Source organism: Hoplias malabaricus, chromosome 1, assembly GCF_029633855.1.
Source record: "Hoplias malabaricus isolate fHopMal1 chromosome 1, fHopMal1.hap1, whole genome shotgun sequence".
Taxonomy (NCBI): Eukaryota; Metazoa; Chordata; class Actinopteri; order Characiformes; family Erythrinidae; genus Hoplias; species Hoplias malabaricus.
In genome coordinates, this window is record NC_089800.1 from 41,236,468 (window position 1) to 41,261,671 (window position 25,204).

General features: G+C 39.7%; 1 protein-coding gene across 1 annotated transcript in view; it reads left to right on the forward strand.

The window, feature by feature from the left end:
* zbtb16b (zinc finger and BTB domain containing 16b) overlaps window positions 1-20,279 on the forward strand; it is a 74,864-nt gene extending 54,585 nt beyond the window's left edge. The window contains exons 5-8 of the mRNA XM_066662602.1: window positions 5,397-5,567; window positions 11,209-11,376; window positions 13,495-18,369; window positions 19,517-20,279. Of these exons, the coding sequence (XP_066518699.1) occupies window positions 5,397-5,567; window positions 11,209-11,376; window positions 13,495-13,724 (569 nt within the window). The 3' untranslated portion in view covers window positions 13,725-18,369; window positions 19,517-20,279. The remainder of the gene's footprint in view (window positions 1-5,396; window positions 5,568-11,208; window positions 11,377-13,494; window positions 18,370-19,516) is intronic.
* The last annotated feature ends 4,925 nt before the right edge of the window (window positions 20,280-25,204 follow it).

Below are 25,204 nucleotides of genomic sequence, written 5' to 3' on the forward strand. Positions count from 1 at the left end.
TCTCCAGTGAAGCTTCTACATGTCATGTCACAGTTGTTACACTGAATCAATATATCAGATGTTCTGTGTTACATCTGTTTTAAACATGGCCACCTCCATGTGAGAAACCCGCTCTGTGGAGCATAAACTGATTCATTCAGGACTAAAAATAAAAAAAAGTAATTAGATCCTTCCTCTTATGTGAGGAGTTCTTTATAAAGGATTGATCAGACCCAGGTTAGAGGATATATATCAGAATGGCTGGTGGTCTGTAGAGCAAGCGGCAGCTGAAGGGGGCCAGGCATGTTTACTCTCCATGTATCCATCCCAGTTAAGTTAATGGAATTCCAGAGCGTCTCTCTGACAGCTCTCCCTCTCCATATGAATCATCTGTATCTCATTCCCCACACTAATTCCAATTTAATTGCCTGTTGCCCACAGGCACTTCAATGGCAGTAACAAATGGTTTGATTTTGTAGTCCTCATCAGACGGCATTTTAAATGCAACACGCTAGCCCCACTCGAATGCCAATGAAGCAGTGGCACAGGCTCCTGTTTACTAATCATTCCCTCTCTTACACTCGGCCTCTCTCCCCTCCTCATATCTGATTAAAGAGGATTTGTAGGACTGCGAAGGAGCAGGCAGCCTCCACTCCGGCTCGTGTAAACCATCTCCAGCCAGAGGAGGCTGTTTGTTCCCATATAAACGCTGGACACATTCGCTCCCTTTGTCATGATTTAATATAATTGTTTGATTAAGCGTACCCTGGCCTTGAGTTTACAGGCCTGCGCCTGATGAAACAGGTCTGCAGTGGAAAAGCTCAGTCTCAGAATCAATAAGTGTTCCCCAAATGTGCTTGGACTGTAAAACTAAGGCTGTAAATCTCTGGCTTCCATTGGATTTGATCACGTTTTCTTACAAAATCTTTTTGTAAGAGACTTTTTTTTTGAGATAGGCTGATGAATGTTGCCAACCAGCAATTGTTGTGGAATATAAGTACAATATCATATACAGTCAGTTTTATATTCATCACCATCATCATCATCATCATCATCTTTTCTACTTGTCCATTTCAGGGTCATGGTTAGTTTTATATTCTCAGAATTTAATTTCAAATAGCAAACTGAACCAAACCAATATTTCATTTTTCAAATATTTAAAAAGTAGTGTATGCTTGAATGAATTCACTTCACTCTCCCCAGATTTCACATATTTTCAAACCACTGATGACAAAACAGCAATGAATAACTCAGCACACTCATAGGAGAACATTAAGTGCCTGTTCTGTTAGCTAACAGATGTTCACAATGGCTAGCTATATGCTGAAATCTATGGGGGAAGGGAAGGGTCCGTTGTGCTCTCTTGCACTCCCAGCCTCGGAAGGGAATCAGGGATTGAACCCGTGGTCTTTCATTGACAGGGTTAATGCTCTGAATATTGCTGGGCACCTTCAGCTTTTAACATTATTGAAATTGAACCTCATGTGTCTAATGATGAAACTCATTCCTTTATTCATTACTGTATATACCTTAGTATACACCTTGAACATTATTCTCATACCTCTTGTTGTGGTCTCTCTCTAGGTTTCTTGCTTGTGGTTACTACACTCGTAGGGGGAAAAAAGGTTCTGTACAGGTACATTATTGTTCACTAATGGTACAAACAGTGTAAATGTACCTTTAAATGGACAACAGTGGTTTTAAAGTCCAGTTGTGTTTCCTAAAATTACATTGCATTCTCTTACCCAGAAGGAAAATTTCATTACAGGTCTGTGTAAAATGAAAGAATATAATACAGGGTGAAATGGGGCGTATGAAATCATCCCAACTTAAAAACTACAATTGTTATAGAATATGGTATGATTATGTTCCCTAACTAAAATGAGTGAATATGTGCCACTGAGGGTATTACCACTGAAAGTGTAGCATTTTAAAATGTCTTCAGAAACGAATATTTCCACAAGCAGCAGGGTGGGGGGATAAGACATGGCAGCTTTGCTCTTCTTCAACCCCAGCAAACGTGTAAACACAGGCTGAGAGTGGGTGGGTCAGCTGATTATAATTGATTATAACATACCACAATTGAGTTGTAATTGAATCACTGCAGACTTGAAACCCATGCATCATCATGAATAATTTCTTTTCTCCAGCTGTGATAAATGTCAACATCTCTCTGAGTTGAGGCTTTGGTTTGTGCGTCTGTTGTGTGGTCTAACATGCAGTAACCTGTCCAATCACACAGCGCAGATGAACATTACCTGTCCGCCTGCACGGCTCAGCTGTGTCCACTCCTGAGAGCTCTAATGTCACTGTGCTGTGTGCAGTGGTATTTCAGTGGAGCTAACAGCACGACTCCAATAGTGTTTCGTCCAGCTCGGTCACTCTCCAATCCTCATTGTGTTCCTGCCCAGCAGGAGCACCCCCTCCCCAACTTACACACACACACACACACACACACACACACACACACACACACACTCTCATCTCATCTGCCTCCTGCCTCCCCTGACCTCTGACCTCACTCCAGCCTCCCATCAATAGCTTTTTCTCTCCATCTATTTTTTTCATCATGGAGCAAACTTTATAAACTTTACACTGGAAATAGACTTTTAAACTGGATAAGACATGCTCAAAACTGCTTTGGGGGCACTTAAAAATGACATGCTTACTTTAAACAGTCTAGAGAAAAGACTTACATACATAAATGCGACAAAGACAATTTTGTAGGAATTTATTCATTTTTTTATGTCCCAACGAATCACATTCATCAGCCTGCCATAGATCTGTATCCAAGCAAAGTGGGGTGGGAGACTACTTGGAAAAATCAAAAGAGATGAGATAAATTGAATTAAAATTAACTAAACCAATGTTGTGATTTCTTAATTAAATGCTACAGGAAATTACAACTGATCTGTCTCAAGATTTGAAAATTATTTATTTATTTATTTATTTATTATGTTATATTTTAGTCATACCCTTATGAATCATTCTCATAAATCTTGTTGTGCTGTTATTTTGCTGCTGGCTATTGACTAAATGGGTATAGGTTCCCAGTCTCCTTTCTCTAAAAATAAGCTCTACAAATATATTTGCATTGAGTCAAATTGAATAGAACCTGTCCACACTAGTTCTATTTGGGGGCAAAAAAAATCTAACTGATTTACACTTATACAATCAATAAAACAGAAAATTGAACCAGGATCACCCCAACTCTTCAGTCCTGTTATTGCAAATGTGCTATGACCATAGTTAGCTTGAGCAGAAGTTGCACTTGTTGGTGTGTGTGTGTGTGTTGTGCGTCAGATGGAGAGAGAGAGAGAGAGAGAGAGAGAGAGAGAGAGAGAGAGAGAGAGAGCTGGGTTGTGGGAGGCTTTGTTAAAGTGCAGAGTGTGAGTCTGGAGAGAAACCTGTGTGAAGCTTCTGCTGCTACCCAGGCTGACACTCGCCTTGTGAGTGGAGCCAGCTCCATTAACAGCCCCATTCACCCAGCTTAAGCAACTCTGTCAGCTACTTCAGGCCCATTAAAGCTCTGCTGGGAGTGTGGTGAAGAGAGAGAGAGAAGAAGAGAGGTAGGGGAGTGGGAACGAAAGAGAGAGAGAGGGAGAGAGAGAGAGAGAGACTATGCACTTTCAGAGAAGCATGAAAGATGGTATAAATAGATAGAGTAGTAGAGTAGTAGAGGTAAATTATTCCTAAAGACATGAGTGAGTAGGGAGGTGATGCACTCCTGCCTCATATAGCTTTACGCCTGTCTTCCTTTCTTACCCCCGCACTATCAAGAGGTTCACAGATCTAAGCTGTGTACCTGGGTGCCCTCTTTGCTTTGTCAAATGAAAACTTTCTAATGCACCAGCGTTGAGCTGATGCTGTGTTTGCGTGTGGCGTGTCACATATAATCGGGTTTTGAATAGAGTCTCTTCTCGGGAGCATTTCCTGTAAGATAAGGGGATGTTTTAAATAAGCTGTTGGTATCTCTGCAAAGTCATAAAGAACTATCGCAGTATGCGTCCAACTGCAATTTCACCTACCCACATCTTATTCGTTTCAGTGAAGAGCTTCTTTAACAAAACGGATGGTGGAAAATTTAAGCAGGTTTCAGTTCTATGAAAATGAATTTGACAACCACATTATGTTTAGCCAATCAGGCAAGAGCAGAGAGGACTCCAACACAAACACACAGTATAACATAATCTGAAAGGAAAACCGTGGCTATTGTTCAGAAATAAAACTGTGTACAGTAGAGGTACATTATTGACACTGAAGGTACACAAAGGTACATTACATTCTCTTTTCCAGAAGAAGAGGTGGATATTTGTAAGTTTTCTTTTAGGAGCTGGGGAAACAAAAACATAATAAAAGTCCTGGAGATGAAATTGGGCGTATGGAATTTACATTGACCCTAGTCTCCTGTAACAGTGACGAGTGTTAATTTGCTCTAAATAAAGCTGAACAAAGCTACTGCATCCTGCCACAAAGCCTCATTCATTGCACTGCTTTAAAGGCAGGTACTTTGCTGATACAGATACAAACCTTATTATTGCTTGTTTCTAAAAGCCTTGCTGTACATCAGTCGAGTCTTAATTTGTTTAAGAAGTACTTGTCAAGAATAATAACCAGCGTATATTTACATAAGCAGTTTTGTAGCAGTCAGTATTTTCTGTAGGTGTTCAATTGGCCTTTTCATTCTCCTTTTGTGGGACCTGATGAGCCTGAGTCTGTCGGTCCTTAAAGTGGAATACAAGGGAAACAGGGGAAGGAGTCGGGGTTCGAGGGGGAGTTGGAGATGGAGGGAGGAGGGTAAGTGCTTGTCAAGGTGCATTTGCACAAAACTCCCATTACTGGCAGACTGTCTGTGATAGAGACCAGAAGCTGATTTTTATGTGTCTCAGGCGCTATTGTGGCCTTTTTTTCCCTCTTCTTTCTCCGCGCTGTGAGGCAAACGCTGATTGATTGAGTGGGAAGTCAATCTCGGCCTACTGTTCATGAGCCCACCTCTGGGAATTCACATAGATTTTAAATTAGAGACAGCTTTACTTGAAAGATACATTATTGACTGAAGCAAGAGAAACCGGACTGCTCAGTTTTAAAGAAGGAGAGAGAGAGAGAGAGAGAGAGAGAGAGAGAGAGAGAGAGAGAGAGAGAGAGAGAGAGAGAGAGAAAAAAAGGAGTTATACAGGGCTTGTACACTGTAAATCATTCCATTCTTTCTGCTTCACTCAATGTATTCGTTCCTAATTACAGAGCTGCTTAAAATGAATTAAGCCATAGTTTTGCATGCTGTGTATGTTGTACAAATTTAGCCCTGAATGTTCTCTCTCTGTCTCTTTCTCTCTCTCTCTCTCTCTCTCTCTCTCTCTCTCTCTCTCTCTCTCTCTCTTTCTCTCTCTTTCTCTCTCTCTCTTTCTCTCTCTCTGTAGGTTCAGATATGGCCGTGTTTTGTCTGCTGTGTGGGAAGCGGTTTCAGACTCAGAAAGCCCTGCAGCAGCACATGGAAGTTCACGCAGGTGTGCGCAGCTACATCTGCAGTGAGTGTGACCGCACCTTCCCCAGCCACACAGCACTCAAACGCCACCTCCGCTCACACACAGGTGAGTCCCCTCCAAACAAACTGGCCTGCGCACACACCCCAAGCTCCATCCACATGCAGTTTTTCATCAAGACTAGACACACGGTGCTAATTCGTCTTAAGGTCACTTCCACATTCGGCACCAGCTGGGTCTTTAACCCTTAGGCCCAGTTCATATTTATCCAAGGAAACAGCACTGCAAAGATTTAAAAATACTTTAGGAGCATTAAAAAATACTATTATTAAACTCACAGTGTCCACACCCAGTCCACCACTGTAATAAAAGACAACAAAGTAAGCCATCTATAAAATATCTTCTCTTAGACAACAACACGATCTGATAAAAGAAAAAAGTCCCTAGCTTAAGTCTTCTGATGCCCAGGAATCTCACATTTCCTTGAGTATTAGTGGAGATATCAGTAAAGACTCACACTGTGCTCAGATATACTGAGATAATAACTTTCATGGTTATCTGTGAGTGAAGTAAAGACAGGAGCTCAACCATTTCTCATCCAATAGTAAACACCTTCTCAGTTTTGTTGCTGTAATAAACTCTCTAATGCTATTTGTCTTGAATTTCCTGAGCTATTAGTGAGAAACCCTGAGCAGTAAAAATTGATGCTTTGATATATATTTAATTATTTATATGACAGTTACACTTGATGACATCTAGTGTCAATTCAATAATGTGTTTTTAAAAAATTATGTACTACAGTCCTGTATTAAAGTATTTTTGTCTTTCCAAAAAAAAATGTGTAGTAGTAAGTTTGTCTGCTGTTGTATTTATGATCAGAAATTTACTTAAAAACTTTTCAGTTGAAAGTTCTGAATCAGTAAACATGACAAAAAATGTTTTGTGTGACTCAAAGAGCTCTCGGTAAAATCTAGAATCTTTGCTTCTGGGCTCCCCCTACAGCTGCAGAATGTAATTCACTTTTACAGCACTGTCCTGAAATCAAGGGGAAGGGTGGGGGCAGGGGGTGGTTTCCTACCATCTGCCAAAAGTTACATAGTGTATTTCTGCAGTGCTGAGACTGGCATAGCAACAACAGAGGCTCTGTTTTCCCTATGACAGGTCAGTGAAGCAAAACAATGATTTTGAAGCTGTAATTTTAAGATTAAAAATCCTACCTAGTGGTCCTTTAAATGTGTAAAATCTGTTTTTTTTAAGGCATACACACAAACAGGGACCTTGACGAGCCTAAATATATTCACAGTGTTTATGAAAACACTGTCTAAAAATCTGAGAAAAACACAAGGAAACAAGCAGCAATCCATGCGGCTGAGTCTGTGAGATCCACTTTCCTTGTTGGAATGTCTTCCTCTTCCTTTGTGACCTGGAATAACAGTGGAATTGTCAGAGACTGTTGAGGTCTTAGACTCGACGTGTAAATTTTGGATGAGAGGGGGACAGAAAGAAGGAGCGGTTTCTTTTTTAAACATTGAAGTCTAGCCATTATGTATGCGCTCCAGCCCAACTCCGACGCGCTGTGTACTCTCTTGCTTTGGTGCTATAACTGCAGAGACATTGTGATGTTCCATGCTGTCTGGGTAAATGTCAGCTATTCTCATTCTGCAAAAAGAAATTTCTGTCTTTTGTTTTTTAAATCAGTTTATAAGAATTTGTTGCTTATATTGAAAAATGTGTCCCAGGTAGAGTGTAGACTGATAAATATTTGAAATGTGTCAGATATAGCATCACTCATGTCAAAACTTGGTAACTCAGATTATTCCATATTATTTTAAACACTTTGTGAACGTTTTAAATTAAATGAATTTTACACAACATTTTTTTAAATAACAAGGATCCAAGATTACTTTAAAATATTCAAAAACATGCAATAAAGCTTTGTGTGGCACACAAGTCCTCAGACAGCCAGCTTTGGTTCCATAAATGTTCCCCTTGAATATTATTAAATCACCGACAGGGAGGTTTAAGCGCTTTGCTGTGGTTTTGTCACTTGTCTCTGAGAAATTTATGAATCTCTTTTACCTTCTTTACGATTAATTATCGTGTGAAATCATGAAATCAAAATAGACTATTAAAATACTAATGTCATAGTTTAGACGTTTTAATACGCACATTTATGTTCAAGTCAAACAACAACAAGTGTGTACACATGCATTGGAAAGATATTAAATAACAAAAACAAAAGTGCCTGAATCCTTTGTTCCCTTGGCAGTGTATATATATGTATTAAAAAAACTGAAGTCCATGGTTTCTTATACATATCTATTACTTCTCGGAAGAGGGCTGTTTACCTGAGGTGATTGCAGTCAGTGCTGGTGGTGTATGAGTGGTAGCGAGTGTTTGAGAGGGTCAGAGCACACATCTGGCCACATCAGTGTGCGGTGCTGCGCGTGTCTGGCTGCCGAGCCTCTCTCCGCTCTACATTCTGCACGTGTAGCGCCCTCTCATTAATATGCCATTGCTGTTCGCTCTCCGTTTCACTGGCAGGCCATTTGCAGACAGTGGCGGCTGTCTAATGTTCACAGCTGTGTTTGATAGCGCAGACAGAGAGGAGCGAGCCGGATTGTTTATGGCACAGAAAGCTCTCTGAAGCTCCTCTGAGCTACGCCTTTCATGCCTTTTCATGCCACTTTGTCCGAGTTCCTTTCTTTTTTTTCTGTTGTTGTATGATGGGAGGCTTCATTTTTCAGAATCATTTCCTTACAGAGATTGAATTCGGTGTTGTGTAAGTGACCACAACGAAGATGTTGATGTGTTTTCTCAAGGCACAATGTCAATCACTTCAGGTCTCCTCACAAACATTTAGGCCTCCAAATGCAATGTTACTAAAAACACTATATGGATTCATATATAACACAGCCCCATAACCCATTAGAAATTAGGGCCCCGTGTGAGGATGGTAATTGGTAATTGGTAACAGCTCCTGTTGAATTCACAGGGTTCAATTCAGAGTGTTAGCGCATTAGCATGCCTGTGGCGGCACGAGTCTGGACGACCGGCTGCTCGCCTTGGCTCCATTAACTTTAATGACAGACGGGCTGGAGGGCTTTTCGCAAGGTGCATCTGATAAGTTGATACAGATGCCTAAAGACTGCCACTCTATCTATCATCTTATATCTGTTCTCCCGGGATTTCGTCCCGCTCTTCCTCTCCACTCCGATAAAAACCCATTCATTTCGGGCTGCCGCTCCTGCTAGGAGTGGATTTGAATGTGAATGGTGTGCTGTGAACTGGGCTAGAATGAGGGAGAAAAAAAGGAAAAACGTGCTTTGGGACTTTCTGCATTGTCTCTTAAGAGGAGGGTTTAAGTCGGAGCATGACAGTACATAACAAGAAATGCAATTTATTCCGAGGCACGGCTGCCACTTGGACAGGGAGATAATGAAAAGCATGGGTCACCGCTGATGACTTAAAGCGCGGGCGTCTGGCTTGAAATGCATTAAATATCGGCAGCATTATACGGCTGGCCGAGCGCCACGCCGCTGCCTGAGAAAATGATATAAGAAGCTGTTAGGCAGAGCAGCAAAGCAATTAGCAGCCAGCCACAGGCACGCATCACGTACTGTATCAAACTCTCACTGATTATTGACATTAGAGAAGCAGTGTGGTCGATAGGCACATACACCCCGATGCCCTGTATTAACCCCTCTCAGTCTTAACTCGGTTAACAGACAGTGCTGTCAGTTATCATATTACCAGCACTGTAAATATATATTCATCAATGCACTATGCTGCTCCGGTCATGTCATATTCATCAAATTATACTTTAGAGGTTCCCAGATATTACTGTCACTTCATTAAAATATAAACATAGGTATAATCACATTATTTATGTAATGAATAACATTGTTGCATTATTTGATTTATTCATTCTTTCATTATCTGTAACCGCTTATCCAATTCAGGGTCACAGTGAGTCCAGAGCCTACCTGGAATTATTGGGCGCAAGGCAGGAATACACCCTGGAGGGGACGCCAGTCCTTCACAGGGCAACACAGACACACACACACATTCACTCACACCTACGGACACTTTTGAGTCACCAATCCACCTGCAACGTGTGTTTTTGGACTGTGGGAGGAAACCGGAGCACCCGGAGGAAACCCACACGGACACAGGGAGAACACAACAACTCCTCACAGTCGGCCCCTGGAGCTGTGTGACTGCGACACTACCTGCTGCGCCACCGTGCCGCCCCTATTTGATTTATTTCAAATCTGTATCAACAGGTTGGCATGGGTACTTCTCACATTTTCACAATGGTTTTGTGGTGGAAACAGGATTTGAAAACTATAAAATCAATTCCTTTATTAACACATATAGCCCTGTTATTGATTGGAAGTTTACAGTAAATGCTCTACAAGTCACAGGTGTGGACACAGTATTTCTATTCTAGTGCTATGATTTCCCACATTTCTGAATAATAAATCAGACGTCTAAACCATAAAAGAACACCTGAACCTATGCAGTGACCACAAAAAAATTTCATTTTACTCAGAGCTTTTGTCACTCTTTGAACAATCTTTTTGTAAATAGGCAGCAACAGGTATGTGCATTCACTTCACCATGACTAAAAATTTTATTTGTAGTGTACTTCTGACACCATTCCACTAAGCTACATGTGAGATATATGGCATTACTTTGGTTATTGCCAGCAATAGTTGTGTCTTGTAACACCCTGAACACAAAATTAATCTTAAAGCGTTTTATTCAGTGTCAAATAAATGTGTGTGAAAACTAATGTGAAACTTGTATGTAGGTCACATGAGACTGAGGAACTGAAGTGTGAGCCCACACAACATACAATTAACATCTTTGAGACACCAATCAGAAAAACAGCAATTAGCCTCATCAACAGCCATCATTAATCTATCCATAAGTGGGTGGAGTAACCTAAACTCATACGCAAGTAAATGTACTGTAATCTTAGGTATAATAATGACTCAGTTAAACATAAAAGCACCTCCCCAAAACTGTTTGAGTTAAAGTTTAAAGATCGCAGCTATGGTAATTTAAAGTAATGGAACTTCTTATCACAAATAAAGCATCTGTCAGCAGAGGAAAAGAGTTTGTAAGGTTCTGTTCCTTTTATTGTAGTATTTGGCATAAAAGTAAAAGCTAATGCTCAAAAGTCAGAAGTGTGAACAACCATAACATGAACACAGAATGAAAGTAAACCCAGTAGTTATTATAGACTAAAATAAAAGGCATAAACATATCTGATTAAAAAGTAGTTTGCTATCCTCGATAATATAAAGGTTAATTTTATATAAGTGCATGTACTTGAGTAGAGTGGCCAAATAGTTCTACAAGTACTGTCACTGCCACATGGCACCAGGGTTCGATCTTTACCTTCTGTCACTATGAGGAGTTGTATGTGTTCTCCCAGTGTTTGTGTGGGTTTCCTCAATGTGCTCTGGTTTCTTCACACAGTCCTGTAAGTTAATGCGACTGTGAGAGTTAATGTGAGTGTGTATTAGCCTTGTAATGGACTGGCACTCTTTCCAGGATGTGTCTCTGTTTTACACCCAGTGATTCTGGGTAGGCTCTGGACACCCAAACTGTGATCAGGATAAAGTGGCTAAATATAAATGAATCTTTTGTTTTATTGTTTTTCAGTGCAGTTGTCACTCACCCTCAGAAATTCCTTGATTGCGATACATGATTTTGTTTCTGATCTCGTGTGGTGCAGGTGATCACCCGTACGAGTGTGAGTTCTGTGGAAGCTGTTTCCGAGACGAAAGCACGCTGAAGGGCCACAAGCGAATTCACACTGGAGAAAAACCCTACGAGTGCAACGGCTGCGGCAAGAAGTTCAGCCTTAAACACCAGCTGGAGACACACTACCGTGTACACACAGGTCAGAGCTTGACACCTTTTAGCACACTCTGAACTTCAGATAATTTTAAAGCATTGTAGAATTGACCAGCCCACAACATACTCCACTGTTTTTTTCATAACTACTTTTACTAGCAACAAAATACTGTACTGTACAAAATCCCTATTAACATAAAGAGCAGAAGCACTACAACCAATATGTGTATCTTTAAAGCATTAACATTGGCTGTGTTGTGTCTATTGACTCAGTGTTGTGTCTGTTGTGTTTTAGTGTGAACATCAGTAGTTTAATTTGTATATGTAACTGAAATTACTGAGCACATCAAATGCAATTTTTAATACTAAAAATGCAGCATCATTTTATTCACCCTCTGCTGATATTTTGTGCAGGCAAAAATGACTGCCTTTGGTGTAATAGCAACCAACCAATCACAGATTGGCTAGCACATTTGAACAAATGTTTTGAACAGATCAAATTAATTATTGTGTAAATTGAAGACACTGCCCCTTTGTTCATAGTAACACCAACTGGCAGTCACAGGTGTATGTCAATTGTTTCTCTTGAACCACATGGCTATAAAAATGATAATGGATTAGTGTTAGAATGGGTTTAATGTTATTATCAAACAAGTCTCACCTTGAGTGTGTCCAGGGCTTCTCTTTCCCAGAGTTGTTTGTGAGAAGGGCTTCAGAAGCCTCGGCCTTGTGTGCTCTTTTGATTTTGACATGTTTAGACTTAAATTTGTATCGTGTTTCTCATGTGCCCATTATCAGCCGGTTTAGCACTGGGTAAGATCAGTGCTCCTGGGTGGCATATCAAACTCTGTGGCTGAGGTGGAATTACAAGCTGATTGCTGCTCCTCTCGGCTCTTCAGTAAGGCAGCTGCTAAGCCTCCCTATCAGGTAGCCTGTCAAATAATTGACTTCTTTTTGTCAAATGAGGCTGCGGCTCTGGACGGGGCGCATGAAGATAACGAGAGCAGAGATGGTCTCCCAGTAAAAGGCCACTGGCCCTGTAGACAAGCAGCGGGTGGAATCATTGACATTTACACCCGCTGTCAATGGCAGATCAATAATCAGTTTGCTGTGGACAATGATAGCCTGTTAGCTTAAGCCATTACACGCCTGCAGTTTCCACTCCAGACTGCAGGTGCCCTATTTGCGCTCATCTTGCAGATGATTTTGTGTCCAAATTAAGTCTATGTTGGGTTTTTTTTTTTTTTGCCTGCAGTCCTGATTCCTTTGCCCATTTTTAACACTATCTGCCAACAGTGAGTTTCGTCAGATATCTTTTTTACCTCAACCTTAATACATTTCTATCATAAGCATTTCTTCATGAAATATATTCAGAAGCTGTTTAACCAATAACCAATGACCTTTCTTTCCTAAAGCTGCATATCCCTGGACCTGAGGGCTCATAAAGGGCTTTTCAGTGGCTCTGGTACTAAAATTAAAAATCCCCTTCATTTTTGCCACAGATTAGAAAAAAACAACAAAAAACTTACATAAACAGTTTTAAGCACTCAACCGAAAACAATCAGCTTGCAGAAAAATCATGAAGTTACACAAATGAAATCGGAGGCAAAAAATCTTTATCATTAAAGGCAAAGGTACAAGACTGTGTACATGTTTAATGTCGGAATGCATTACATATACCACAGCACTGCAAATGGTTTAAACTAATCACACTGTGCACCGAACAGTGTTTGTAGGGTATTTTGTCATTCTGGTTTATAGTTCTTCATGCCTTTTGGCACTTGACGACATAGTTTAATTCTCCATGGTAACATCGCTAACTCTGATTGGTAGAACCTTCTTTAAGTATTATGGGTAATGTATTTTTATGAGGAAGGATGGGAATAAAACTTTTTTTTTTTTTTTTTGAAAAACAATGTAGAAATCTGACAGGTCTGTGCCTTTAACTAGAGCATATCATTAGAGTTAGCTCACGGTAAGTCTATGTTGGTTGGAATAAATATAATGAGTAAAATTGGATTTTTACTTCAGGAACAAGACTGTTTGGCTCTATAGTTTCATATTCGACTCTAATGCTAATGCTTCCAAAAAACTGGGACACCCTCAGTCCTAATTCAGAACTACTTGTTGATCAACTGCTAAAACGCCCTGTCTCCTTCTGCAGGTGAGAAGCCGTTTGAGTGTAAGCTGTGCCACCAGCGTTCGCGCGACTACTCGGCCATGATCAAGCACCTGCGCACTCACAATGGCGCCTCGCCGTACCAGTGCACCATCTGCCAGGAATACTGCCCCAGCCTCTCAGCCATGCAGAAGCACATGAAGAACCACAAGCCTGAGGACATCCCATCTGACTGGAGGATAGAGAAGACCTACCTGTACCTCTGCTACGTCTGAGAAACAGGACAGGCCTGGAGGGAGAGAGAGAGTGTGGAAGATAGTGGGAGGGAGAGAGAGAGAGAGAGGGAGAGATCGAAAGTAAGAGAGAGAGGTAGCTACCTGCGCCCACGCTCTGTTCGCTCCACTGCTTCGCTCAAAGCCTGGGCCAAATATGGACAAGGAAAGTGACGGAGAGAATTTCTTTCTTTCTTTGCTTGGTCATTTGATAAGCACATGTTCAGATTAATCTTCGGGGGGGGGACATTGCAGCACTCTTGCATTGATAAATGGAAATAAGTGGGTGAAGTCTTATTAAGTGGACATTGGTTGATCTGAGGACGATAAAGAATAATGCAATTTCACAATTTCTTAATATTGGAGCCCTCCACTAGAGCACCTTCAATTCCCACTAACAAGATGAGAAACCTCCACTCTCTTCATTCCACGCTTTATACAGCATTTTTTTTCGCACTTCATTTTGTTCTACATAAAAGCAAATACCTTCTTTGTTTCACAAGATCTAGTGCTGAATACTTAATCCAAACCATTTATAAAAATCCATGAGGAATGTTTACCAAAACCAGGCTCACAGTGTAAACAGATTATTGGGTGAAGTAGGCTTTTTTAAGTGCTATTTTTATTGTTAATAATCAAAAAAGACATTTGTTCGAAAGTGCATCTCACTTGAGTGTCTAAAGCACTTAGAGGACGCCATTGAATCACAGGTAAAGTTGGGTTATGCTGCATTATGCTCACAACAATGTCAAGGTTGTTCAGGGATGTTGAATAGAAGTATTCACACATTAAGAATTAACTACACTGTGCACTTTCACCTTTGAGTTGACTACAAAGGCGTGATGTACAGTTTACTGATTCCATACAGATAATCACATGCTGAGACATGGATGAGTCTGATTAGCTTTAGCTATCCACTCTTCTCTCTCACCATCTGCAGGCTGTATGCCAGAGCTCTTCTTTACCTACGATCATTTAAGAGCTGATACCAGACCAGTATCAGCGCATAAAGACTCACTTTGAGGCACTCTGGATCATAATCACGTTCATCATGCTCTCGGTGGTTCGTGTGCCGTACGTTGATGATGTTTAATTGACTGTATCACGTGCTGTTGTAGGTGTCACGTTCGGGCATCCTTTGATTAATTATACAGTGGACTGAATTTTAAGAAGCAGAGATTAAAGACATATTAAATGGAGAGATTAAAGTAATCTGAAAAGAAGAGATTAAAGAAATATATGCAGTGTTTGGCTGCAGTCGGCTCAGACGTTACGTTCTTTTTTTCATAGCTTTTTATCTCTTTCTGTTCTCTTTGTTTCAAAACGTGTTACTTGAATTTTACCTCATTATCTCTTATGCTTGATTTATTTTTGTACTAGTCCGCACTTCTTTCGTTTTCTCTTTCTTGTTTTCTCTCTCTCTCTCTCTTTCTTTCTCTCTACTGCGCTGCATTAAAGAGGGTGATTACTACACTACACATTGCTAATTAAGTTTGTTAGCTTTGTTGTTCACATATAATCCTAAGCTCCATACACTGAGAGTTGCACCTTTCCTTTGTGTTGTGTTTCCAGGTTCATCACTGCTCACAGAACTTTTTCTACTCAACCTTCTATTTAAGTGCTACCTCTCCATCGCTCTCTGTTTTGCACAAAAGCAAAAAAGAAAAAAAAGCACATCTGGTTTCCTTTCAACAATTTGCATTTTCATCAAAATCTCATCCTTGGCTTAATTCTCAGAGAACTTGATTTTTTTTACTTGACCGTCAGTATCAAAATTCACACTCCTTGTCCATTTAACCATTTAACAGGCTGGAAACTGATTGCATATCCCACGCAGTCAATAACTTTAAAACGTTTATGAGCTATGGTATAAGGGATAAACTTGAACAATGTGAATAGAAGCGTCGTTTTTATGTGAAAAGTGGTTTGGAAACGGAATCGCCGAAAAGACATGGAGTATTACTGACTAGAAATACTTAATGGGGAAAAAAATTACATGAGAAAGATGCTTTCCTATTGAGCAAAAAAAAAGAAAAACAAAAGAAGAAAGCATCTTCACTTTCAGACGAGAGCCAAACGTGGCACTTTGATAAGTAAGACTTGTTGTATTTTTGTATGCCGTAACGTGCGATCCCTGTCCATTTGTTTATATTTGAGTGAGTCGAGTACTTTTACAGTAACTTTTGCATTGTGTTCTTGATTTTGAGTGATATTTTTTCTCGTGCCTCTTTTACAATGTTGACAATGTTCAGTAGTAGATGTTTGTAAGGAAAAAAAATCTTATATTGTGGTCACTGCTGCTGGGTGTCAGTTCTTTGTCAATGGTGATTCCATGTAAAGAGAGTGGGCTGATTGGTGGTGAACTAATGCCAAGAAGTGTAGGCCTACTAGAGTTCAGCGTCACCGAGCACAATAATACTCTCTGTGTCCTTGTATTGTGTTCACCCTACTCTTGACCGCTGGGTCCGGATTAGATCCGTGGTCGTATGCAGGTTCATGTGGGTGTGTGTGTGTGTGTGTGTGTGTGGGTGTGTGTGTGTGTGTGTGAGAGAGAGAGTGAATGCGCACAGTGTGCGTCTAAAGAGTTATTGTGATCAAGTTAGTGTTTTAATGCACTAAATATAAGGAAAAGTAAAACACTCTTCCATGCATCCACAGAAAAATTTCCTTTTTTTTTTTTTTCGTAATTCAGAGACAAACCTGTTGATGTTGGTTTCACCCTTAAAATGATGATTCCATGTAAAATCACCCTTTTACCCCAAATGTGGCCCATAGAGTTTTGCAGTGGAGCTATGAACCTAATGTGCTGTGCTTCCCGAATGTAATTTTAATGTACAATTTTATCATTTAAGTACGGGTACACTGTGAATATATTTTTAACAAAGTAATATTTGCTTTAAATATATAAAACTGATGAAAGTTTCTCCAGTATTAAAGGAACAGTAGGTAAGATTTGTGTTTTATGCTCATGGGGCTCCCACGACTGTAATTAAATTTTACAGCACTGTACTGAAATCAAGTTGCATAGTGCAGTTTCTGCAGTGCTGAGCCCAGATTTGCAATGACAGAGGCTCTGTTCTTCCTGTTACAGGTCAGTGATTTTGAAGCTATAATTTTAATGTAAAAAATATTACATATTGTTCCTTTAATGTGGAGGATGTCAGGAGAAGAATTCTAATCAGACTGCACTAAGCTACTGCAAAGCACAGAGCTGGAAGCACCAAAGTCTGAGGTTGCTGTTCTCTGGGTTCTACTTTTTCTTTCTTTCATTTTTAATAGTACTCCCATATAGGATCATATAGAACTGATAGAAATCATTTTGGCTACAAGGCTTCAGAAAATCTGCAAAGACTCTTCTCCATTGATAACAATCTGAACCAGGTCTGAACAGAATACTTTGCTGCAAAAATGATTACAGTGTTGGAATGGCCTGTTTGAAATAAATGCCACTGGCTTTGACATTTTGTTTCCTGTCTCAATGAGCTTAATGCATTTTTAATTATGGCACAAACGCCCAAATAGTGTTTGGTCACACCGTAGTGGATGTCTGTCGTCCACAATGAAATCCATTCATTAATATTAGCTACATTAGCCTTGTCACTTCAGTGCAAAACTACAGAGGATAACTTCAGACACAAAACATGCCTCCGCTGATTTGGGGTAAAGGGGCATTAGAGTAAATTTGATTTCTGGTGAATGTTTCCTTTAAAGTGTTACTTGTCTCTGGATTACACTGATGAATTTCACCGTTAAATGGACTGTGCACTGAGACAGTCAGGGATGCCGACACCTTTCTCACTCAACACACAGATCACAGATGTACAGTGAAGTCTGGCAAAGCGGATGTTATTAGCCACTGAACATGACGAGTTGATTTTGTTTGGGTTGATAGAATCCGTTCCTGTTGGCAATCAGCAAAAGGCGCTGATGTTGAACTCCACTGTGCTGGGTCATATTTGGTAGCATTTTGCAATAAAACCTATTTGACAGCAAAAAAGTGACAAAAAATGGCATCCCTGCTTCACTGTGTTTCATTTTGCTTCAGCCAGGAAGTAGCCATTTCCCTCAGTGCTCCCCTATCTGTGCCATTGTCATTCAATTTGATGAATACAAGCACTGGGAATCCACCTGGGACCAAATAGATTTTTTTTTTTAAATCCATTTTTTAAGAATCCTTTTTCATTTTTTTTTTTTTTTCGTGACGACACGGTGTACCCTGTGTTGAAATGGTTTTACATTTATTGTCTTTTACTTTGTCGTACTGTCTACCTCAGCACCAGTTCTTTACATAACCTAAAAAGGTGCCCAATTACAATTGATCTATTTTTGTTTCTCTATTGTGCATATATGTATTTTGTATCTTAGCATTCTGAGGGTCTTTGTTGGCTCGTTTGTTGTAATTTTTTTGTTTGTTTGTTTGTTTGTTTTTCCAGTATTCTCAGCATAAAATGAATATGCTGTCCTGTTGCACTGTGTAGTGACGTTGATGCTGCCGACTGAGGTGTATTCCTTTCTCTCCTCTCTGTGTGGGCTTGAACACAGCTCTGTGTAACTCTTAGTGTTCTCTGGAGTGTGGAAAAACAACAATAAAGATCTAAAAGAGACGGAATGCAGCAGGTGTTTCTTTACCACTCTTCTGTATCAGCAGGTAAAAATTATTTTGACAGCACAGTGGCACTAAGTGTAGTATCATTGCCACATAACTCCAGGGTCCCGGGGTCTTGGTTTTCAGCATCTTCTCAGGTCATCACCTGTGAGGAGTTTAGTATGTTTCCTCAGTGTCTGCATGGGTTTCCTCACACAGTCAAAAAACACATGGTTCAGAATAAGCTCTGGACACTCTGACCCTGATCAGGATTAAGCAGTTGAAGATGGACCAATGGGTGTTTGTTTGTTTGTTTGTTTGTTGCTATAAGGGAAATTCAATCTCCTTATTACTTAAAAAATAATAATAAACTAAGACATGTTCAATGTGATTTAGAGCAGTATGATGAGAAATCCACCGTGTTCATTCTAGCAAGAATTGTTCATGGTGGTGGTGATAAGAACCAGATGTCTGCAGTGTTTAATGTCTCCATATTCTACCTCACATAAAAATATAACTATAACATGGAGTAGTTAGAAATATTCTGCATTGACACATTGATCCACAGTAATTGTATACAAGAACATATTTTTACATGCGCAAATGATATGCATGCTTCCCATCATTGGTTTTTATATATATATATATTTCAATCATTCAGTTAAATGGGTTGTTAAATAAATTTGGATTCCCTTTCAATTGAATTTCACTGAAGTACAATGCTGTTTTGATGTGAGGCCTGAGGATGTCCTTGTCTGCAGTGTTTGACAATGCCTCCCTCTAGTGGCACAGATAATGAATAATTTGCTAAATTATGTTGGTTCTCTCTTAAATATAGCTCTGTAATTGAATTTGTGTGAATTCAGTGTTTTATAAGCTTCTCAAACAGCAAGTCCTTTATCTGTTATCATACCTCGTGTAGTAGACAAAAAAGATCTAAATTTGTTCCAGTTTTAGCAGGATCCCAGTTCTCATATAATTCTTGTCATTTTACCAAATACAGTTACAGCCATTCCTTCATAGACTATGTTAATTAATGCATGACATTATAATACTGTTGTTTAAGATACTAAGTTATGTATATGTTAACAATCCCCACAGGTCCTCAGAGCAAATATTATTTGGGTGCTTGATCATTCCCAGCGCAGCAGTGACACTGATGGTGGTGTGTTTGTGTGTGTTTTGCTGGTACGAATGGATCTTTCATTAGTTTTCACAGGATGCTGTTGCCTGGATGTTATTGGTTGGTGGACTATTCTCTGTCCCACTGCTGTGTCTGATCCATTTGTACCAGCACAACACGCTAACACCACCACCACCGCCGCCATCGCTGTGTCGCTGAAGCTCTAAGAATGATCCACCACCCATATCATACCTGCTCTGTGGTGGTCATGTGGGAGTCCTGATCATCACCTGGTGGACTAAAGTCTGTAATTGGGGAACTGAAAAGTGCACCTCTGTGATCAAGGGAGGTAGTAAAATGGACAATGAATTTAGAAACACGGAAGTCATATTAATGTATGGTTGACTGGGGTAATATATTCAGTGCAGTGTAATACAGTGTGTCATGTAGGTGGAGAGAAAGTTTGAAAACATTTTGATGGAAGTTTTTCTGATTTTGAATACCCTTCTATTGTACATAGGGCTTTTAAAAAGATGACTTTAAAGCAGAGGTCAATCAGCACACTTAGAGGTCCAAAAGTTTGTAGACTGATTTATAATCAGTGAATTATAATTAGCTACTTGAAATACTAATTGTGGACACATTTGTGCAGTTCTGCATGCAAGGCTTCTGTAATCTCCATAGAAAATCATGAAGTGAAAAGGGACTCAGAAAAGTTACTGGGATGAAATGTAATGTGGATTGTGATCTAACACAAAATGTCCAGCACGTAATCATTAAACATTAGCACCTCTTTTGGTGCTAGATGCAAAATGGAGGCTAAATGCTACACTGTATGAATGAAGACAAACAGGGTTGGTTTCCCAGACAGGGAGTAAGCTTAGTCCTGGATTATATCCTATGTTCCATGGAAAAATTACCATTAAAAACTCTGTGTAGTCTATTTCTTTCCTTAATATCTGCCTGGGAGAACACCCGATAGAGTTATTATACGTGTAAAGAGGTCTATAACGTTCTAAGTGTGTTAGGATTTGTGTTATTAGAGTATAGTGAGTGATGGGTAACTATGAGCAATTGTATTTAACATAAGGCCTCAGACTTATAGGTCAGTCATTGGCTGTGAAGGTGAGGCATTCTGGGACATGGAGTAAGCAAGAATCCCCATGTGTAGAGTGTGAAGTTGCAGCATCATGGTCAAAGTTAGTAGAAGGCAAGCGGGGACACACCAGTCCAGAGAATTTGTCTACAGAATTAGGTCAGGATATTCAGCTCAGGATAGAAAAATAGATCTAGTTATGTGTTTCTGTTTGTCTGTACATAGTAAGGATATGAGAATGTCTTGTAGGCCTAATTTGAACAGCATAACTGTAGTGTCTGTAGTGGTGGTAAACAGAAGACGTCATCACTGTCCAAAGAAAAACATGTAGCTTTTATTGTCAGTTTTTTTTCATCATCCCTGTATTTGGACTGGAGTCTGGAAGCCAAGCAGTGATGAAATTTCAACTTGATTTTTGATAATTGTTAAAGTTCAGGTTCTTGTGATTCTGTTGATACCACATAGGTCCATGTTGGGTACATTTCCAGGGATTAGATTATGCTCAGAAATTTGTGTGATTTTGCATATTATGCTAATTAGATCAAAATCTAAGTGGGCAGGGCAATCTGCATCACTATAGTGCCACCATCAGGCTGATTCTTTGTGCCTGAGTAGAGGGAGGGTTTACTACCAGTTGACCAAATATCAAACAATGGGTGGGAAACAAAAACAGGTGGTGTCCCAAAACAACTGATACACTAAAGTGGGTGGTGTCCCAAAACATGATATACTAAGATGGATGGGCAACGAAAACAGGTGTTGTCCTAATATAAATTAAACTACCAAAATGTGTGGTGTCACAAAATGGGAATTCTAATGGGTGTTTAAAAACGGGCACCAGAACAGGTGGTGTACCAAAATATGTAGCACCCCAAAATGGGTGGGAAACAACAGGTTGAGTCCAAAAATGGGTGAGAAACAAAAACAAATACAAAACTGTAGAGGTGGAGCCCAAAATTGAGGACAGGATGGAAATGGTACACTTCTCAATAGGTGGGAGGTGTCTCAAAAAAAATAAAATAAAAAAAAAACAGTTCAAAAACATTGTATGAAAACCTGTCTTGTCCAATAATATGTGGAGTGTAAAAATGGCCACCAAACTTGTGGCATCCCAAAATGGGGGTAAATCCACAATGGGTGGAAATCCAAAATGGGTGGGAGATGACAATAAGCTAATCCTAGAAATGGGTGGGAAATGAAAACAAGTACGAGACACAGAGCCTTAAAACTTGTGAAGTCAGAAAATGGGTGGGGCCTTAAAACGGGTGAAGCCCGAAAATGGGTGGAGCCTTAAAACGGGTGAAGCCTGAAAAAAGGTGGAGCCTTAAAACGCGTACAGCCTTAAAACGGGTAAAGCCCGAAAACGGGTGAAGCCATAAAACTGGTGGAACCTTAAAACGGGTGGATCAGGAAAGTTTGTATGAAAACCAGTCTTGTGCAAAACTATGTGAAGTGTAAAAAGGGCCACCAAACTGGTGGCATACCAAAATGAGTGGAAATCCAAAATGGGTGGGGGACGACAATAGGCTACCCAGTAAACAATTAGTCGTTGATTCAACGTTGAAATAACGTAATGACTGCCGTCTAATCAACGTTTTCTTAAGGTTGAAAATGAAAGTTGAAAAGACGTCCAAACACAGACATTGAAAAGACGACTATTAGACGTATTTTGGACGTCCATTGACGTTATTAATTGGTCCCGAAATAAATTACTTGTATAAAACGCGTTTTGGACGTCCACTGACGTTATCGATTGGTCACTACTTAACTAACTTATTAAGATGGATTTTGGACGTCCATTGACGTTTAAAATATGTCCTTGATGGACAGACTACTTTTAGACCTATTTTGAACATCCAGGGACGTTCCTTGTTTACTGGGTAAGCCTGGAAATTGGTGGGAAATGAAAATAACTACAAAACATGTGGTGCACCAAAATGAGAAGGACACAAAAATATGTAGTGTACCAAAATGGGTGGGAAACAAAAATGGGTGATCTCCCAAAACAATTGATACACTAAAGTGGGTGATATACTAAAATGGGTGAGAAACAAAAACAGGTGTTGTCCCAATATAAATTATACTACCAAAATTGGTGGTGTACCTAAATGGATGGTGTACCTTAATGGGTGGTGTCAATAAATGAGAATTTTAATGGGTGGAGTATAGAAACTGGCACCAGAACAGGTGGTGTACCAAAATGTGTAGCACCACAAAATGGGTGGGAAACAAAAACAAGTAAAAAATGTTGGAGGTAGAGACCAAAATGGGTGGGAAATGACAATAGGCTGACCCTGGAAATGAACGAGTCCAAATATATTGGGGTAACAGAAAACAAATACAAACAAGAGCTGCTAGTGCGATATGTGTGATGTCAGAGAGTCTTTGTGTGATGTATGTAATGTGTTAATTTCTTTTAAATGCAGGAGGAGGTATGGGGGAGGTTGCCTCGCTCTACAGCTAATCAGAGTGCAGCTCTCACCCTTTAACACGTTGGGCAAGTGTAAACATCAGAAATATACTCAGTACATCAGAATAAAACACACCATAACAAAATGCATTTCCTATTTGGTGAGGGTAAATGACAACTTGAAGTGGTACAGGAGACTAGTTTCTCAAGGAAAGTAAAGAATAAAACTGTAAGATGTTGGTATTAGGTCTAGACAATATATATATATATATACAGCATTTTTGCAGTAAAAGTAATAATTTTCATTATAGGGAGCTTGGAGTCTAAAGAGACTCCTGGAGAGGCCAGCAGTGATGCTAATGGGTTGAAAATCACACAAATATAGCTGTAGCTCAAAATTGTTTTGCCATATATTGTGAAAATTATCAACATGCTTTCCCATGGGCTTCAGAAAATATTTTACTCATTTTGGTGTTACTGCATCCATAGGAGGCACCATAATATAAACAAATACTGTGCAACCAGTTACTTCCCAATTGTAGCACCCCTTTATGTGCATTTAGATCATATTTGGCACATCACCTCAGAGTAATGACATACATGTGTACCAATTTTGGTTTTATTTGGGACCATTTCTGTAGTGTTTAAAAGGTGGTCCTTGGTGTTTTGTTGTGAAGGAATGGGAGAGGTGGGCGATGAGCTGATGAGAGCATAACAGACAGTTCTGTTTGATTTGGACTAATTGGAGATGTTTAGTTATAGTTCAAAGAGTGCATAGAGCTCCGTCCATGCAACTTTTTTTGATAATTATTTACCTACCTACAACCAAGTAAACATATCTTCCAATCCTTATAGGGATCAAGCATTAAAGGGATTCTTTGTGCCTGAGTAGCAGGATGATTTGGGCTGCCCATCACCTTTTATCTGAGAAAAAGAAAAAGAGGAAACAGGAAAAAAAAATAGGGCTCCAGCACTTTCAGTACTTGGACCCCTAAAAACCAATACAAAAGCAATTGGGTTCTACGCACTACGTGCTTGAACCCTAATGATGAATAGTCCAATAGAAATGTCCCAAAATTACTTTTTACACAGACTTCCTTTGAAAGTAAATTTTTTTTCCATCTCTTATAACTTACTTAACTACAACTTTAGAAAGTGACAATTCATACATTTCCAAAATCAGTTAACCTACAAACTAAAATGGTGGTAGTTTGAAAAAACAGTTTTCTCTGCTTGCTATCCTTACAAATCCCTACATGTCTGATTTTTTCACATTTAGGGTAAAATTCTATGGAAAAATTCAAAATAAAATGAGTATTTGAAATAATTTATCAGGTAGCTTTTCATTAATGTAAATTTAGCAAGTCGTGGCCACTATATAGTATTTTGAGGCCACAAAATACAAACCAGATTCCCAAAAAGTTGGGACACTAAAGAAATTGTTAATAAAAATTGAATGCAATGATGTGGAGATGGCAAATGTCACTATTTTATTCAGAATAGAACAGATCAAAAGTTTAATCTGAGTAAATGTAACATTTTAAAGGAAAAATATGTTGATTCAAAATTTCATGGCGTCAACAAATCCCAAAAAAGTTGGGACAAGGTCATTTTTTACCACTGTGTGGCATCCCCCCTTCTTCTTACAACACTCAACAGACGTCTGGGGAGAGAGGAGACCAGTTTCTCAAGTTTAGAAATAGGAATGCTCTCCTATTCATGTCTAATACAGGCCTCTAACTGTTCAATCATCTTGGGCCTTCTTTGTCACACCTTCCTCTTTATGATGCACCAAATGTTCTCTATAGGTGAAAGGTCTGGACTGCAGGCTGGCCATTTCAGTACCCGGATCCTTCTCCTACGTAGCCATGATGTTGTGATTACTGCAGAATGTGGTCTGGCATTATCTTGTTGAAAAATGCAGGGTCTTCCCTGAAAGAGATGACGTCTAGATGGGAGCATATGTTGTTCTAGAACCTGAACATGGTTCTCTGCATTAATGGTGCCTTTCCAGACATGCAAGCTGCCCATGCCACAAGCACTCATGCAACCCCATACCATCAGTGATGCAGGCTTCTGAACGGAGCGTTGATAACAACTTGGGTTATCCTTGTCCTCTCTGGTCTGGATGACATGGCGTCATTTTGAAGCTTGGACCAAGGGAACTTCACTTGCAATGCACACAAGTTTGATTGGCATAGCAGCTGAACAACCACACAACTAACCTTAGAGATTAAGTCTAACAACGGATTGCATTTGATTAACGTTA